This window comes from Phodopus roborovskii, unplaced genomic scaffold, assembly GCF_943737965.1.
Source record: "Phodopus roborovskii unplaced genomic scaffold, PHOROB, whole genome shotgun sequence".
Lineage (NCBI taxonomy): Eukaryota > Metazoa > Chordata > Mammalia > Rodentia > Cricetidae > Phodopus > Phodopus roborovskii.
The window spans coordinates 42,777,065-42,794,209 of NW_026126517.1; the positions used below are offsets into that span (position 1 = coordinate 42,777,065).

Here is a 17,145-nt window from a genome sequence, read left to right on the forward strand (position 1 = left end):
TTTAGTAGGGAACCTTTAAGGTGGCTCATTGAGTAAAAGTGTTTACCATCCAAGCCTGATGACCCAAGGGAAACCCATACTATAGGAGAGAACTGACTCCCCAAAATGTGGCCACCACATGTTCACTGGACATATGTGTCCCCCCCCCCACTCACACATAGATGTGATAAAAGAGATTTCAGTAGGTCTCAAATAATTTGAAGAAGTTTGAGTATAGCACTGTAAAGCTGTATTTCAAATAGGTATTTTACATGGCATTTAGAAAAAGAAACCATGTGTATAGGATTACATCATGGATATTTTTATAGTATCATGCTAGATAACTTTTATAGAAGTCCTTTAAATCAAATTTTGGCTTATCTATCTTAACTTTTCTAGGTAATGACATGTGTTTGGTGCAATAAAAAAGGCCTACTGGCTACAAGTGGCAATGATGGCACTATTCGGGTGTGGAATGTCACCAAGAAGCAGTACTCACTGCAACAGACCTGTGTGTTCAATAGATTGTAAGTGCTTGTTCCACTGGTATAAACCTGAGGTTCTCTTTAGCATGCCTCACCCTGGGTATGTTAGCATAGTTCTTTCTCATTAAAGTTCTAAAGGGTGTCCTTTTAGTACAGTATTTCTAAAACTCCAGAGTGTATGTTTAATTTTCCATGGTAGTAATTCAGAAAATAAAACTTTAAACACCATTTAGGTTCATTAAAAGTTAGAACAGGGCAAATACATGTATAGTTATATAGAACAATATACTAATTTTCATCAGTCTTCAGTGGTTATTTAGGAATTAGAGTAATTGTTTTATATCAGCATATTGCATTCTAACAGTGCTGTAGCCAGTTGTAGCTATTTCTTTTCCTTTTTAAATTGATTTAGTAAACTTTATTATAAAAAACTTTCAAATAAAAAAAAATCACTTGTTGAAATTAACCAAAACCAAAGCCTGAGTATCTCATTGAACTTCTGTACAGTCAGAACAGCCATATAGAACAGTGGCTGTGAAGTTTGCTCTGGATTTTACTGGCACTATTGAATATATTTTTAAGTGTTTATCTACCACAGAAAATGGAAACTATACAATAGAGTTAGAACTAAAACAGTTGGCTTTATATACTCCTTTAAAACTCATGCCCATTACCTACATTTAGTCCTTCCTCATCTCCTAATGTTTACTCTCTTTGTTCTCTTTTCTACAGATTATGCTATACTCACATGTACATTTATTTGCATATATTATATTGGGTAGATTCCACATATGAGAGAGAGCATGTATTTTTTTTTCTTTCTGAGATTATGTGATCTCATTTGGTATTATACATGCTAAGTCCATTCATGTTCCTATAAATTTTGTAATAAAATTTCAATTAGAACTGAATATTATTCCATTTTTTTAGACATCAAATATTTGTTATTCATTCATCTGTTGATAGACCACTAGATTGATTCTACTTCTGTTATAGAATTTGGTGAAGTTCCTTTCTCTCCATGGGCATTCCTTTCCTGAGACCTTCTGTATAAATTACGCATGCAGTATTCCTAAATCAGTATACTCTGAATAGTACCTATCTTCAGCCCATAACAGTTCTGAATGTCTTTGCTGACAAATTCTGTCCTAATTATGAGAAGTAGTTGAAGCATCATTCTTTCATAATTGACATCTTCTCTATGAGGACATTTCTTGCTGATTAAGAATGTCCTATGATAATTAGCCTGTATGCAACCCTTGCTTTAAGGTTTGAAATCTAGCTTACTAAATTTACAAATGAGGATGGAAATTGCACACTCACCTTTTGCATTTTAGGGAAGGGGATGCTGAGGAAAGCCTTGGATCACCCAGTGACCCAAGCTTCTCACCTGTTTCCTGGAGTATCAGTGGCAAATACCTTGCTGGGGCTTTGGAGAAGATGGTGAACATCTGGCAAGTTAATGGTAAGAGTCCTGAGAACACTGCAGTGGATGCAGCTCAGCCTTTCTCTCAGTCTTGGAGGCCAAGCGTAGCTTAGCTTCTCTTTATCTGCAAATTTATGAACTGTTAACAGCTATGAAAACCATGCACAGGATACAATTTCTGAAAGTTTCAGATACCTGCTATTGTAAACCAAAGCTTCTTTTTAATGCAGCAGTAAGTAGGCTTGAGGAAAGGTGTTAGTTGCTAGGTATTAAGCTGTCTAATTTTCAGTCATTTGAAATAGCTCTATCATTTGTGTTTCTTTCAGAGATAAATTTTTTTGTTATGTTTTTTGAGACAGGTTTTCTCTGTGTAATAGCCTTGGTTGTCCTGGAACTCACTTTGTAGACCAGGCTGTTGTTAAACTCTGCCTGCCACTGCCTCCCAAGTGCTGGAACTAAAGGCGTGCTCACCATCCTGGCAGATAAAAATTTTTATTAGATGTTTTTGCATTTATTTTTTTATGTGGGTGTACACATATGCCATGGTGTACCTATGGAGGTCAGAGAAAAACTTAAAGACATTTTCTCCTTCTACCATATGGATCCCAGGGACTGAATTTAGGTCATTAGGCTTAGCAGCAAGGACCTTTTCCCATAAAGCCATTTCAGTTGCCATAACAGTTTTTATTGTTATCTCTCTGGGAAATAAAAAAAAATGCTATTATAACTATAGACTTACTAGTGTTTGCTTATTTTTACATGTTTAAGAAATGTCTGTTATCATTCACATAGTAGAGGAGCAGCTAGCTAGTCTTAGCTGTTGGTAAAATATTTATTTCAGTTGGGTTTTTAGTAATTATTAGGGGTCACTGAGCTTAATGGCCCATTGGATTTCAGTTCTTGGAAGGCAGAGGCAGGAGGATTGCTGCAAGTTGGAGGTCAGTGTGGACTACATGGTGAGGCCTGTGTCAAAATCAAGTAAACCAAAAGGAGAAGCATCTTAGTGATGTTACCTTCAGCCTTCTCCCACTGTCTGGGAAAGAAACATGTGCTACTTTGCCGGCAATAGGAAAATACTTAAGTGCTTACCATTTGCTACTAAATGTGTTCCATTATTCTGTCTTCTGTAGAAGCACATTGTTCTTTAAGTAGTTATACAAAAGACTGTTGGCTTGAATGATATTTAAGACATGAATGAAAAGATCTTGTTTTCACAGACCTTTAGGTTCATAGGCTGTTGTGAAATAGAGACTATATTGGGTATATTAACTAATAAATACTTTTTCCTTGTTCTTTCTTGAAATTTCTATTCTTTTTATTGGAAACAGGGTTTTACTATATGTGCATTTTTTGAGATTGAGGGTTATTCTATCCCTCACTGAATCCCATGCCAGCCAGTGATATATCTGTGTCTGTATATCTATATCTGTGGTATGTGTAGATCAGGGTGGCTTTGAACTCACAGAATCAATCTGTGTCTGCCTCCTGATTGCTGAGATTAATGGTGTGTGCCACCACCACTGCCCAGCTGGTGGCACACATCTTGGGGGCAGTTTTCTGTGAGTTGAGGACTGGTTTACAGAGAGAGTTCCATAACAGCCAAGGCTACACAGAGAAACTCTGTCTTGAAAAACAAACAAACAAACAAACAAACAAACAAAAGATGTGTGCCACCATACCTGGCACTTGTTCTTTTTTTTAAGAATTAAATGAGGGTGAGTTAACATTTCTCGCTCTTTAGGAGGAAAAGGATTAGTAGATATTCAGCCACACTGGGTGTCTGCCCTGGCTTGGCCAGAAGAAGGTCCAACTACAGCCTGGTCAGGAGAGTCTCCAGAGTTATTGCTGGTAGGACGGATGGACGGGTCTCTAGGACTGATTGAAGTTGTTGACGTATCCACTATGCACCGCCGAGAACTGGAACACTGCTATCGAAAGGATGGTAAGAAGTTATACTAGTCAAGAAAGTAGATAAATAGACAAAAAGGTTTTTGGTTGAGTATAAATGCTAGTGAATGTTATTTTTGGCTTTGTTCTCTAAACTTTCCACTAGGTATTTGATTTTAATTGGTAACTGGACTGAAATCTATTTCTCTCCTACCCTACTGAATCTCCCTCCCTCCCTCCCTAAGGGAGATTTCACTTTTGTTATACCATATTAGTCATTCATCCGTTGTGTGAATGATTTAACATTTATAGCAGGATCCAAATATAACTTAAAAGTTAGAGCTGTCAAGAGGGGAGAAAATTATTGGTTAAAAACAAGTTGTTAACAACCTAGTACAGTGCCTTAATGCCAACCAAACTGTTACTGTCTTTCTTTTTTTAACAACCTCCTGGAAAAGAATGAAATGTTAACAGTGAGGTCATTTCTTTCACTCATAAATGACATTCTTTAAAAGTAGGTTGCTCTAAGCTGCAGGTTCTAACTTGTGAGCTGTGTGGAAGTTTTCTTGCTGTGATGGTAGTGGCACAGATCTCTTTCAGAGTGTCTAGTTGTGTGTCTAGATAATGACAAATCCATCCTTTTTTGTGTGTTTTTATCACGGTAGTATCTGTCACTTGCATTGCGTGGTTCAGTGAAGACAGACCATTTGCTGTAGGATATTTTGATGGAAAGTTGTTAATGGGAACAAAAGAACCACTTGAGAAAGGAGGCATTGTCCTAATTGATGCACATAAGGTAAAGGCCATCTTCTCGATGGTTGCTTTTCTTGTTATTATTTTTTTTATTGTAATTTTGTTTGGTAGTAGTTATCTTCAACAATATTTTACATTAGTCACTTATGATTTAATATTCTGTTGTTACATAAAGTCTTTGTGCCTGTGTTCACATGGAAGAATCACTGTCTAATAAATAAATAAACAAATAAGTAAATAAATAAAGCTACAAAAGGAAAATGAAACCAAAAGCGTGAAATCTGAGTGCCCTAGGAACATCCCCTGTCCAGAGTGTCTCCATTAATACCAAAACTTCCACTAATGCATAGGTGGTTCCTCAGAGATTTCCAGTCCTGATGTTTACAGGGCCACCCAGGCACAAAAGTAAAAAACCAGGAGCTGGGAAATGTGGAAAGACAGTTACCAAAACAAAAAAACAGAGGGCTAGAGAGATGGTTCAACTTTTAAGAGCACTGGATATGCTTCTTGAGGACCCAGGTTCAATTACCAGTGTTTAACATGGCAGCTCACAGCCATCTGTAACTCCAGTTCCAGGGATTCCTATGCCCTCTCTGATCTCTACAGGCACCATGCACACACATGGTGCACAGACATGCATGCAGGCAAGACACTTGTTTGTATAAATTAAAATTATAAAAAAAAATTAAGAGGAAAGCACAGTGATCAAGACAAATATAAAACATGACCTAATATCTCCTAAGCATTTTCACTAATTTGGGGTGAGGGATTTTTTTCTTTTTGTTTCCATCCTTTTCACATTATAATGATTAGCAGTCGATAAAATGATTCATTATGTACACATGCAAAGAAAAGTGCTGCATCTCTTCTGAGCCAGATTTTCATAATTTATTTAATGTAACATTCAGCTTTAACTATAATAACTAGATAATGTAGACTATATTAAAAGGCAAGTTGAATAAGATTAGTAATGACATGGAAATGTCAGATTCATATAAAAACCTTTATTTTAAAGCAATTGAGTACCATCCATAAATTAATGACTATACAATTCTTAATGTGAAACAAGTATTCTGATTTTTTTTCCCCTACCATTTTAAGGAGACTCTTGTTAGTATGAAATGGGACCCAACAGGCCATATTCTTATGACATGTGCCAAAGAAGAAAGTGTGAAACTCTGGGGACCTGTTTCAGGATGCTGGCGCTGTCTGCATTCACTCTGCCATCCATCCACTGTAAATGGCATCGCCTGGTGCAGCCTTCCAGGGAAAGGATCCAAGTTGCAGTTACTGATGGCCACGTATGTTATAAATTTGTGTGTGTTTTGGTTTTTTATGGTAGTGTAGACTGTTACTTGCAATAGAATGACTTCCCTGTAATCTTGATTTAGTGTCTGTTACTATTTTATAATGTGCAACACCATTAAATTACCTGAAAGAGGGCTGGAGAGATGGCTCAGAGGTTAAGAGCACCAGCTGCTCTCCCAGGGGACCCAGGTTCAATTCCCAGAACCCAAATGGCAGTTCACAACTGTAACTCAAGTGACACTGTAACTCAAGTGTCAGGGGATCTAGCACCCTCACACAGACATACATGCAGGCAGGCAAAACACCAATGCACATACAATAAAAATAAATAATTTTTTAAAATGACCTAAAAGAAATAACGAGCAGATTTTCAGATTTTCATTTGGTATGTTTTCCTTTTGTGATTTTTTTTTTTTTTTAAGTGGCTGTCAGAATGGCTTAGTGTGTGTTTGGCGTATCCCACAAGATACCACACAGACCAGTATGACTAGCTCAGAAGGATGGTGGGATCAGGAATCAAATTGTCAGGTAATGTGTGGCTGTTTAAGACTTTATCTGAAACTATAATGTAATAACTCCTCCTCAGTAAAGTATTTACTGTTATACCTGAAGGGCTTGTTCCATCAGGGAAATGTAAACAATTGTAGTGATTTGTATGTTCTCTCAAGTTTGTGTTATTTTTATAAGTCAAGGACACTGTCATTACTGGTTACAGTGACATGTTTAATGCATATTGAGTGGTGATTATACTGGTGTTGAATAAAATGGGTGTTGTGAATATACTAGTCCTGAATGACACTATGGGAGTTCTCATCTAAGGTGTCTCCTACCAATGTCAGAATTTCGCCTGCACAGAACCATTATTATGAAAGAAGAGTTACAAGCTTAGATACTTACAAAGGCATATAGACAAGTCACATAAACTCATGCAGCTGAGAGTTGGGAAGTATGAAGAAGAAAAGGCACAGACAAAACTCAGAAAGCACTCAAAATGGACTTCCTCAACTGTTTCTACTCTCAGCCTCTTTTCACCTATATAAAAGGTTTCCCTATTGTTGGTGGATGGTTCTGTCTATAACATTATGTCTTTCTGTGGCACTTCCCTCCTATCATTTAGCTGGTACTTGGGAGGCAGAGGCAGGCAGATCTCTGAGTTTGAGGCTAACCTGGGCTGCAGAGTGAGTTCTAGAACAGCCAGGGATACACAGAGAAACCCTGTCTAAAAAAAAAAAAAAAACAAAACAAGGAACAGAAAATAGTTTTAAAAAGTATAGAATCAGAACCATGTTGCTATTTTATTGTTCATCAAGTTAAGTAACCTCATGGAAGAAAGTATCTCTACCTCAGTCCCCAGTTTCATACTTCAGTAATGTAAATTTTCCAAGGGTAAACTATGAACTTGAACCTGTAATTTGTTTTTAAACTAATACATATTCAAAACAATGAATTATAGGATGGCTATAGGAAATCAGCTGGAGCCAAGTGTGTTTATCAGCTGCGGGGACACATCACTCCTGTTCGGACTGTGGCCTTCAGTTCTGATGGGTTGGCCTTGGTGTCTGGTGGACTTGGTGGGCTTATGAACATTTGGTCTCTAAGGGTAAGGACACAGATTTTTTTTCTCTCTAATGTTAAGATACATTTTATATTAGTTTAGATCACAGATAATAAAAATTAACTAATCTCAAGAATATTCCCATGTAACAGTGTCTTAGGTAATGAAGATGTTTCTATAAACCAATCTTCTGTCCTTTGGGTTTTCTTACTGATAAATATTTTTAAAGTAAAAAGTAGGTATAAAATGAAAAGTAGGTTATAAAGTCAATGTTGTTAAATTTAGCTCAGTTATAATTTTTAATGTATATTTTGTGAATGTAAAGTAACAGATTCTGTGTCATCAGTGCCTAAAGTCAGGAAATGAGTATTGATAAATATATCTCATTTTAGGATGGCTCTGTCTTGCAAACTGTTGTGATAGGCTCTGGAGCTATTCAGACCACAGTATGGATTCCAGAAGTTGGGGTAGCTGCCTGCTCAAATAGATCAAAGGTAACATTACAGTCACAACAAACGATTGGATGAGGCTAGATTTAAGTTTTAGAAATTACAGTCCAAGCCCCTCACTTCAAAGAGAAACAACTGCTATCTGAAAGATTATTACTTGTCCAAGATAATGCAACTATTTAATGGTAGAAGGGAGTTAGGACCTGGGTAGAAGGGACCTGGGGATGTTCTTTTCTTATCCTATCCTCTTTCTGCTGTACCTGGGCTTTGCTGAAAGTACTTGATTTTATTTTGTTTTGTTTTTTAATTTATTCTCTTGGAAGACACAAGTAGATCTTGATGTTCTCAAATGAATTTTTACAGCACTAAACTATCTCAAAAGAATATTCTGTGGAAACCCCATCTCAAAAATATTTCAGAATCCAATTATATGATGGCTTTGAAATTTAAGATTCTGGCAAAATTTCTAACCATCCTGCAGTGAAAAAAAATGTGATGTATGCTATCACTCTACAGCAGTCTTCATACTCTCAAAGAGCAAAACCAGCGTATGGTTGGATTTACATTTTATGTGCTTAAATGGTGTTAAAAGGAGCTATAATCCTTTGTGAATGATCCTACTAAAAGTACAAATAAAAACTAACCAATCCTAGGATGTTTTTAAGATTAGCAATATAGCATGTAGCACCCCAATCAGTACAAACAGCCATTGAGCTTACTACATAGAATAGGGCAGTTCTGGGGCTTATACATTGTGTTCCTGAGGAAACTATTTTTATTTCTACTAATGTCCCTGTAATTATGTCAGATTTGCGAAGTGCACTGCATGCCTAGTCTTACCAGCAGATAATTGACATTGTTTTTAAAGAAAATTTATTAAGGTGACTCACATGTTTTTTGTTTTGTTCCCTTCACTCATTTTACTTAAACAAAATTAGGATGTCTTAAAGTTCCATAGACTTCTTTATGTATATAAAAAGGAAAAGAATTTAATTCAATTACTGGGGAGAATTTTCTCAGGTTGAATGGTAATAGCATGATTTTTAAATATTTTATTAAGCAAATTAATCATATAGCATGATTTATTTTCCACCAGGATGTTCTGGTTGTGAATTGTACAGCAGAATGGGCTTCTGCCAATCATGTTTTAGCAACCTGTAGGACAGCCCTCAAACAACAGGGTGTTCTGGGATTAAACATGGCTCCCTGCATGAGAGCATTTCTGGAGAGGCTACCCATGATGCTTCAAGAGCAATATGCCTATGAAAAGGTAACTTATGGCTCTATCTTCCTTAGTACCTGGTATTTTGGAATTTAGATGCCACCCCAAACCCCCTTCTCTCCATCCTACAGGAACTTGCCATTTGAGGGAAGTAAGTGCAGCTATTTGGACAGAAATGAAGTCACTTGTACCTAAGTACTTGTTCAGTAGTCTTAAGCCCATCTTTCTTATTTCCACATGAGTAAAATGAAACTATAACCCAAAATTTGTAGTGTTGATACATTCTTTTTTCAGATGATTTATTCAGTTAATTTCACCAAGGAATTTGCCTGGTTTTAATTTTAATGGTCTCTGTGATAGATTTGCTCTGCCATGATTAAAGACTGCCATAAAAGAGAATTTGTCTTTGATGAATACCAAGGTTTTCTTGGTAAAGGGAGAAATGTGAGAGGAGTTAGGTCTTTGTGATTTAGTTGTTATCTACCTTGTTTATCATCAGGAAAACACACACACACACACACTCACACACACACACACACTCTCACACACACTCACACACACTCCAGTGTGAGCCCTTACTGGAATCTGAAACAAAAAAAAAGGATATGAGTGGCAAAACCAAATAAAGCTCTGGTTTACCCAATTTTTTAGCAGCATAAGTTTCTTTGATGAATGTAGTATGGTTTTATATATATTTATTTATATAAATAGATTTATATTTATAATTATTTATAATTTAGCTGTTAGTGAAAATTGAGTGAAAAATGTGTAGAATTCTCTTTGCTAGCTCTGTGAGCTTTTATAGCATAAGTTTATTCAGAATATCTGACACAGACTGCTTAACATGCCATTATTTTGCTTTTTTTGTTTTGTTTTATTTTTCTTAGCCTCATGTGGTTTGTGGTGACCAGCTTGTTCACAGCCCCTATATGCAATGTCTGGCTTCCCTTGCTGTGGGGCTTCATCTGGATCAGCTGTTGTGTAGCCCTCCAGTGCCACCACACCATCAGAACTGCCTCCCTGATCCTGCATCCTGGAATCCAAATGAGTGGGCCTGGTTAGAATGCTTTTCAACCACCATCAAGGCTGCAGAAGCCCTGACCAATGGAGCACAGTTTCCAGAGTCATTTACTGTCCCAGATCTAGAGCCTGTTCCTGAAGATGAGCTAGTACTCCTCATGGTAAGTCAAGCATGAGCTGCTGTTACTTGTAGTGGAGATGGTGCCATGGCTGCTTGGTATGCCACAGTTTCTTTGCTGGCTTGACTAGCTAGTGACATGCCCTTATATTAAAAGGAATATACTTTCCTATCAAGTCTCTGGTGACAGAGCCCTTCTGAATCTTCTGACTCTATATATAGTGCCATACTTTTCTGCTACCTTCATCTGTGGGTGTTTGTCAAGTGCCTTAATCATACATAGTCTTAGTTTTCTTCTTGTCACTTTGTGAGATTTATGCCACTTTAGAGATTCTAATTTACTCTGCACTTTAAACATACGTGATCAGCATCAAGTGAGAATACAGATGGGCATTCAGTGTTGTTCGTGTCTATCTGTAGAAGTAGTGATGAAGGCAAAGTGACAATGCAGGAGGTGCAAGCAAGCACCTGACTGACCTAACCTTAATTATAAGGTTTATGTGTACATACATTTGAACATAAAAATGTAAATACAGCAACAGGTAACTGAATTGAGGAATTTGCCTGAATACATCATTTTTAATCAAGAAATGCCTCCCATGGTGATGTGGGTGTTATGCTCAGCACACCTGCCTGACAAGTACAGGGCCCCTGAGTTCAGTCACCTACACCAGCACCAGATACAAATAGTAGAATAGAGAGGAGTGAAATAGAAAGGGATAGAATAAAATAGAACAGTATAACAGGTCTTTTTGAACCCCATTTGGCCCTAATACCATCTTACAGACATGGAAACTGAAGCCCAAAACAATGACAAGACTTACCCACTAAACCAGAGAAAGAATTTAGGGAGGCAGTAGGTTTTGTACATGTCTTTACACCCATAGGTACTCAGTAAACATGAATGATTGGCTTAAAAAAAAAGTCTTCTTTATGTATTTTATTTTATGTGCATTGGTACTTTGCCATGGGTATTGGGTCTGCTAGAACTGGAGTAATAAACAGTTGTTAGCTGCCATGTGGTTGCTAGGAATTGAACCTGGGTCCTCTGCAAGAGCAACCAGTGCTCTTAACTGCTGAGCCATCTATCCAGCACCAAATGGTTAAAATTGAACCAAGGCTACAGTGATAATGGAAGTGTGTATAAAAAAGTAAATATTAGCATGCAAAAGCAAGTTTGAAATTACTATGACATTGGACTTGCTAGATGGGGTGGCATATGCCTGTAGCCCCAATTTCTTAGGAGAAAGAAGCAAGAAAATTTTGAGGCCAAGAGTTTGAAGCCAGCTGACCTGAGCAACATAGCAAAACTTTGTCTTTTTAAAAACAAAGTAAGAACAGCTATTCTTGACTTGTCCTAATATTACCATGTTCATTGGAAAGGAAGCTTTATCACTAGTCAGGAGCAGATTAAGCCCTGACAAGGCATTATTGGTTGTGATGTGTGCTCTGTCTTGTAGGATAACAGCAAGTGGATCAATGGCATGGATGAACAAATTATGTCTTGGGCAACTTCCAGGCCTGAGGTCAGTAAAGATAAGATTACTATTTGGTGGGTTTCAGTCAGTCTTTTGATTGTAAATGCATGTGTTTCTGTGTCCTTCTGTTTCCTGTAGTGGTTGTCACATGCTTGTGCTCAGTTTGTATTTGTTTGAGCAACTGGATGATCCTAACTTTAGGTGCCTGTGGGTTTTCTAGGACTGGCACCTGGGAGGTAAATGTGATGTCTACTTATGGGGTGCTGGCAGGCATGGACAGCTGGCAGAAGCTGGAAGAAATGTAATGGTACCAGCTACAGCTCCTTCATTCTCACAGGCCCAACAGGTAACTAGCAGAGTGAAGAATAGAAAAGAAATTCGGGAATTCCAGTTGCTGTCAGTAACTTACTTTGGGCTGAAGTTTCAGTTTCAGAGTCTATTGTAGTGAATCATTAAAGAACCACATTTTCTGTGTGGCCTCAGAATGAAAGATCGCTAAGGTTTTATTGTACTCAAGAAACTTCTTAAGAAATTTCTAAAATTTTCTTGCTTCTAAGTATAGTGAATTAATATCATAATGTATTATGCCAGAAAAGTATATATTTATGGAAGCTGAGCTAATCTTAATCACTGCTCTCTTTGGGAACCATAAACTACCTAGGATCTTTAGCTAGACTTTATTGATACTCCTCTCTCCATCTAGTAATCATGGGACTGTGTTCCCAAACTACCCTTGAGGCCACTTATTTGACTTCAGTTCTTTTCTATCTAAGCTGTCCCCAGAGTTCACTGCTCTTTCCTGTTTTAGTCCCCACCAGTTTCTGCCACTTTATGCACCAGGTTCCCAATCACCCTTCCTCTTTCTTCTCTTATCTATGTTGTTTAGCTGTGCACAGTTAGCTGGAATCTCATGAATTATCTCAGTCTTATGGGTCTCATATGTACCTTGGTTGTTTTCAGAATTATAGGAATCAAAGGTTATAGAGAAGCCACAGGTAGGCCAGTTTTTCTGTTTTGGTGCAAAGGAGAGAAGAACTGGTAGAGATACCCTTGGGGGCTCACCTAAAGTGTCTGAAGTTAGAGATGAACAGTAAGGGTAATGGAGAGGTAATGTTTTTGCTTATTCTTAGACAATTTCATGCATGCACACTGTATATTTTGATCATGTTCGACCCAAATAAGGATTATGTCTTTTTATTCTGTGTTTTATACTAGGTTATATGTGGCCAGAACTGTACCTTTGTCATCCAGGCCAATGGCACAGTGTTGGCTTGTGGTGAAGGAAGTTATGGCAGATTAGGGCAAGGAAATTCAGATGACCTTCATGTACTGACTGTTATTTCAGCCCTGCAAGGTGAGGCTACCCTGAATTTAAAATTGTTAGAAAATATGACCTGACTGTGTGCATCTACTGGAACTCTTGTCAACTTGGTAAACCCATGGGGGTTTGCTTATGCTTGGGTTCTATTTAGGTAGTGATTACAGCCTTCATTTCCACATTTTAAATGATTTCACAAGTAGCAATGCTAGAATCTGGCAGCATATATGTATTTGAGTACCAAGGAAAACCAAATGCTTTAACATTGTAAACAAATTCTTTAAAATTGTTAAGCTATAATTAGATGATCGTGGGTATGTTTCATTAACATAAAATAGTTTACATGAAAATCTCCAGCTATGCTGGAGAGTTTAAAGGGCAGCTCTGGTAGAGTTGTGTGTGACTTGAGAAAGAATGCCTCAAGAGAAACAGCTACAGGGTCTCATGGATCCCAAAGCTTGCAATAAGGGTTCTTCAGCCTTTGAACTCTGTGACATGATGTCATCTGAAAATCTGTTAGGCTACATCCGTGGCTATCTTAGGATGTATATGGCTCACAGGCTATAAGGTGAGCATGTCTGCTCCATGGAGAACACAGGGGACTTTAAGTAAATGTTTCTACTTAAGACATACCAGTGAGTTGACAGGAAATTCCTGCAGAACTGGGTGGCAGAGTGTGGAAGTGTGGATGGGAAAACAGGCTAGGTTCCTAGCTGTGTTCTTTCTGCCTCTGGAACCTTGCATAACCACTACACCACTTTGAAACTTAATCTCTGCAACTGTCGAAAATGAGAATGTTGGTATCTGCCCCCTAGATCTATGAAAGGAGACAATCCTTATAAAGCATTTATAGGAGTGGCTAGAATATTATCACCTTTCGTGGCTATAACAGCTGTTCTTATCCTTCCCCATCCTCATCATTTTGTGTGACTGCTCTCAGGTTATGTCTACAAGTTAGATTTAAAGATTTAAGATGTGCTGGGTAGTAGTGGCCCCCGCCTTTAATCCCAGCACTTGGGAGGCAGAGGCAGGTGGATCTCTGTGAGTGTGAGACCAGCCTGGTCTACAAGAGCTAGTTCCAGGACAGCCTCCAAAGCTACACAGAGAAACCCTGTCTCGAAAAACCAAACAAACAAACAAACAAAAAAATGATTTAAAATATTTTGTTATTGCACAGTACCATTTTGGGGCTTTTCAAATCTGAGGGCATTCTATGGCATCTGCAAGAGAAACATTTTACCATTTGATGCCTTTTGTGTTTCTGCTACCTTCCAGGCTTCGTGGTGACCCAGCTGGTGACTTCCTGTGGCTCTGATGGACACTCAATGGCCCTGACAGAAAGTGGTGAAGTCTTTAGCTGGGGAGACGGGGACTATGGCAAACTTGGCCATGGGAACAGTGACAGACAAAGGCGACCAAGGCAGATAGAGGCTTTGCAAGGAGAAGAAGTGGTGCAGGTCAGGCATTTTGGATACATTTGCCTTTGAATGTGAACACAGCATTACTAAATAGCATCCTGAAGCTTAGTTAGAAGAAATAGCCTAAAACAGATTCCATGAGCAGTATAAGATATCCACACTGTTTTTTTGGTTATGTAGGCTCATTGTTGAGCAATTCAGGAATTAAATGGATTTTAATGTTAGAGCGGACTTAAATTTTCCAAGCCATCTAACTTGGTCCAGGATATGATGCTGCAAGGGTCTTGGAAAAAACACCGCAGAATTAGGTCTTACCTCACAGTTCTTGGTAGGTAGAGAGGAAACTTTTATTTAACTCCATCCTTTTTGTTGTGAAGAGCTATGCATGTCTGTTAGATCAGCTAGGGAGCTAAGATAATATTGGAAATTACATAGCACCCTGGGATTTACTACAAATATTTCCACTCATTATCTTTGTTACTAGGTCAGTGTACATAGCCAAGAGAAGTGGTAGTTATTCCAGGGACTACTTGGTTCACTTGTAGGTCAAGATAGTGTTACATTCATAACCCAAAGTGACTGGCTTCTTTCCTAGTCTCTTCTTAAAAGCCTTTTTCTTCTTGATTTTATCCTAGATGTCTTGTGGCTTCAAGCATTCAGCAGTGGTAACATCAGATGGCAAACTCTTCACCTTTGGGAATGGTGACTATGGTCGTCTGGGTCTTGGAAACACCTCTAACAAAAAACTTCCAGAAAGAGTGACTGCACTGGAGGGATATCAGATTGGACAGGCATGGCATAAGTCAATACGATGCTCTAGTTGATAGTAATTTTCTTACCTCTTCTGTTTGCACTTAGACATTTTCTTCTATCAGAAAGACCAGAATCACTAGTCGCATTTAACCTCTGTATATTTTGGGTGACCTATTTTATAATTTTTTTCATGATTTTTTTCCCAATGTGAAAAATTCACATTTTTTGACTCCTAATTTTTGGATGTGACTGTTTAACAAGCACTGTCCATAAAGCACTACCACACCTTGCTATACAGTCTTTTAAAGGCCGAAACCAGACAGTCAAGAGTTCAAGCATAACCTAGGTTATATATCATGACCTTATCTCAAAATAACAAGCAAACAACAGCAGCAACAAAAATGAAAAACTGCGTTACACAGTACACCTTTTTTGTTGCTCCTGTGTAGCAGCATTGAATTGGAAGGCTGAATTTTTCCCTCTGTGTATAAGCACATTGGAAATGTCTCTCAGTCTTGGGTAAGATGTCTTGACTTTTCCTATGTTGTTGCTGAGACAGCCTGTGGAGTGAATAAGTATATCTGAGTTACATGTAAACCCTCCCATCTTCTTTTTGGTTTTTCCAAATAGGGTTTCTTTGTGTAACAACCCTGGCTGTCCTGGAACTCTGTCTGTATACCAGGCTGGCCTCGAACTCACAGAGACCTACTTGCCTCTGCCTCCCAAGTGCTGGGATTGAAGGCATGTACCACCATTACCCAGTTGTATGTACTTCTTCCCCCCTGAATTTTGTACTTTTATGTTCTTAGTTAGCTACAGATAAGGATTTTACTTTGAAGAAAAGTGTTCTTTAAGTATCTTGGGAATTCTAGTTAATGTGTTTGGGTTAACATTTGGAGCAATTTCCAAAACCAGTAAGAATCTTGGGAAACAACACATGAAATTTTTCAGTGAAGAAGAGAAAAAAGTTCTAGAAACAGACCTTGTGTTCAGGTCAAATGATCTGCTCACTGAATACTCTGTTATTTCTCTAGGTGGCCTGTGGACTGAACCACACCTTGGCAGTGTCAACAGATGGCTCCATGGTGTGGGCATTTGGAGATGGAGACTATGGAAAACTGGGCTTAGGAAATTCTACTGCAAAATCTTCCCCTCAGGTCAGTTACTGCCTTGAATCTCAGTTTTAATACAATAGAAATTAGGTTTTACTAAAATAGGTGTCGGTACCTATTTTAAATTGGAAGTGCTTTAGCTTGAACAGTTTTATATTTGTAATGACTGTTTAAGGCCTTCAGTTGCTTATTCTCAAATATCCACTATTCTAGATCTTGACTTTTGAATAAGCCATTACTAAGGTAGAATGGAGGTAAACATTCTGCAAGGATAAGCCTCTGTCTCTGCAGCCAACCTAAGTGCTGTGTAACTATGTCCCATGTATAGAAGAAACCAGTCCCTAGGGAGAGACCATGGGTAGATTTTTTACAACTCTGCCTGTAGCTACCGTTTCAGCTTATTACCATTGAGTTGTGCATTTTTCAAATATATATATTAGAAGCGAGTGCATATACAATAAACTAGGGAAAGTTATTCTCATTTTAGTTTTCTTGGTTCTGCAGACCTCCTCTGCAGCTTTGTTATGTGGGCTTTCCTTACGTAATTAATAAAACATCGTGGCAAGATTTCCAACTTGGTTTTCAAGTTCAGTTTGCTATCATATATAATCTGTGGCGTGTTATTATTTGCTTTGAAGAATATTCAAACAGGGATACAAAGAAGCAGAAAACTTCCCTTCTGGGGAACATAGAAGGCAGATTTTTATCACCTGGGAAAACTAAAATAAAAGCAGACTTGACAGGAAGCTGCTTGTGGTCTCACAGAATTTTGCAGTGTTCTTTGAAGGCTGTGGTTTTCTTAATCTCTGGTACTCAGTGGGATGCTTCCACTCCATATGAGTCCCTGAGAATGTTAGCCATACT

General features: G+C 38.1%; 1 protein-coding gene across 8 annotated transcripts in view; it reads left to right on the forward strand.

Moving 5' to 3' along the window:
* The window catches only part of Herc1 (HECT and RLD domain containing E3 ubiquitin protein ligase family member 1), a 162,294-nt gene that overhangs the window by 128,060 nt on the left and 17,089 nt on the right, over positions 1 to 17,145 (forward strand). For 6 of the 8 annotated variants that reach the window (XM_051197814.1, XM_051197817.1, XM_051197818.1 and 3 more), the window contains exons 52-66: positions 379 to 506; positions 1,802 to 1,929; positions 3,632 to 3,832; positions 4,443 to 4,573; positions 5,632 to 5,831; positions 6,261 to 6,366; positions 7,292 to 7,438; positions 7,786 to 7,887; positions 8,939 to 9,112; positions 9,952 to 10,245; positions 11,663 to 11,728; positions 11,901 to 12,026; positions 12,896 to 13,034; positions 14,274 to 14,455; positions 15,052 to 15,242. In XM_051197814.1, coding sequence (XP_051053771.1) covers positions 379 to 506; positions 1,802 to 1,929; positions 3,632 to 3,832; positions 4,443 to 4,573; positions 5,632 to 5,831; positions 6,261 to 6,366; positions 7,292 to 7,438; positions 7,786 to 7,887; positions 8,939 to 9,112; positions 9,952 to 10,245; positions 11,663 to 11,728; positions 11,901 to 12,026; positions 12,896 to 13,034; positions 14,274 to 14,455; positions 15,052 to 15,240 — 2,313 coding nt within the window. In that variant the 3' untranslated portion in view covers positions 15,241 to 15,242. Of the gene's footprint in view, positions 1 to 378; positions 507 to 1,801; positions 1,930 to 3,631; positions 3,833 to 4,442; positions 4,574 to 5,631; positions 5,832 to 6,260; positions 6,367 to 7,291; positions 7,439 to 7,785; positions 7,888 to 8,938; positions 9,113 to 9,951; positions 10,246 to 11,662; positions 11,729 to 11,900; positions 12,027 to 12,895; positions 13,035 to 14,273; positions 14,456 to 15,051; positions 15,243 to 16,203; positions 16,327 to 17,145 lie in introns of those variants that run through there. The other 2 variants (XM_051197821.1, XM_051197820.1) reach the window with 2 other exon arrangements.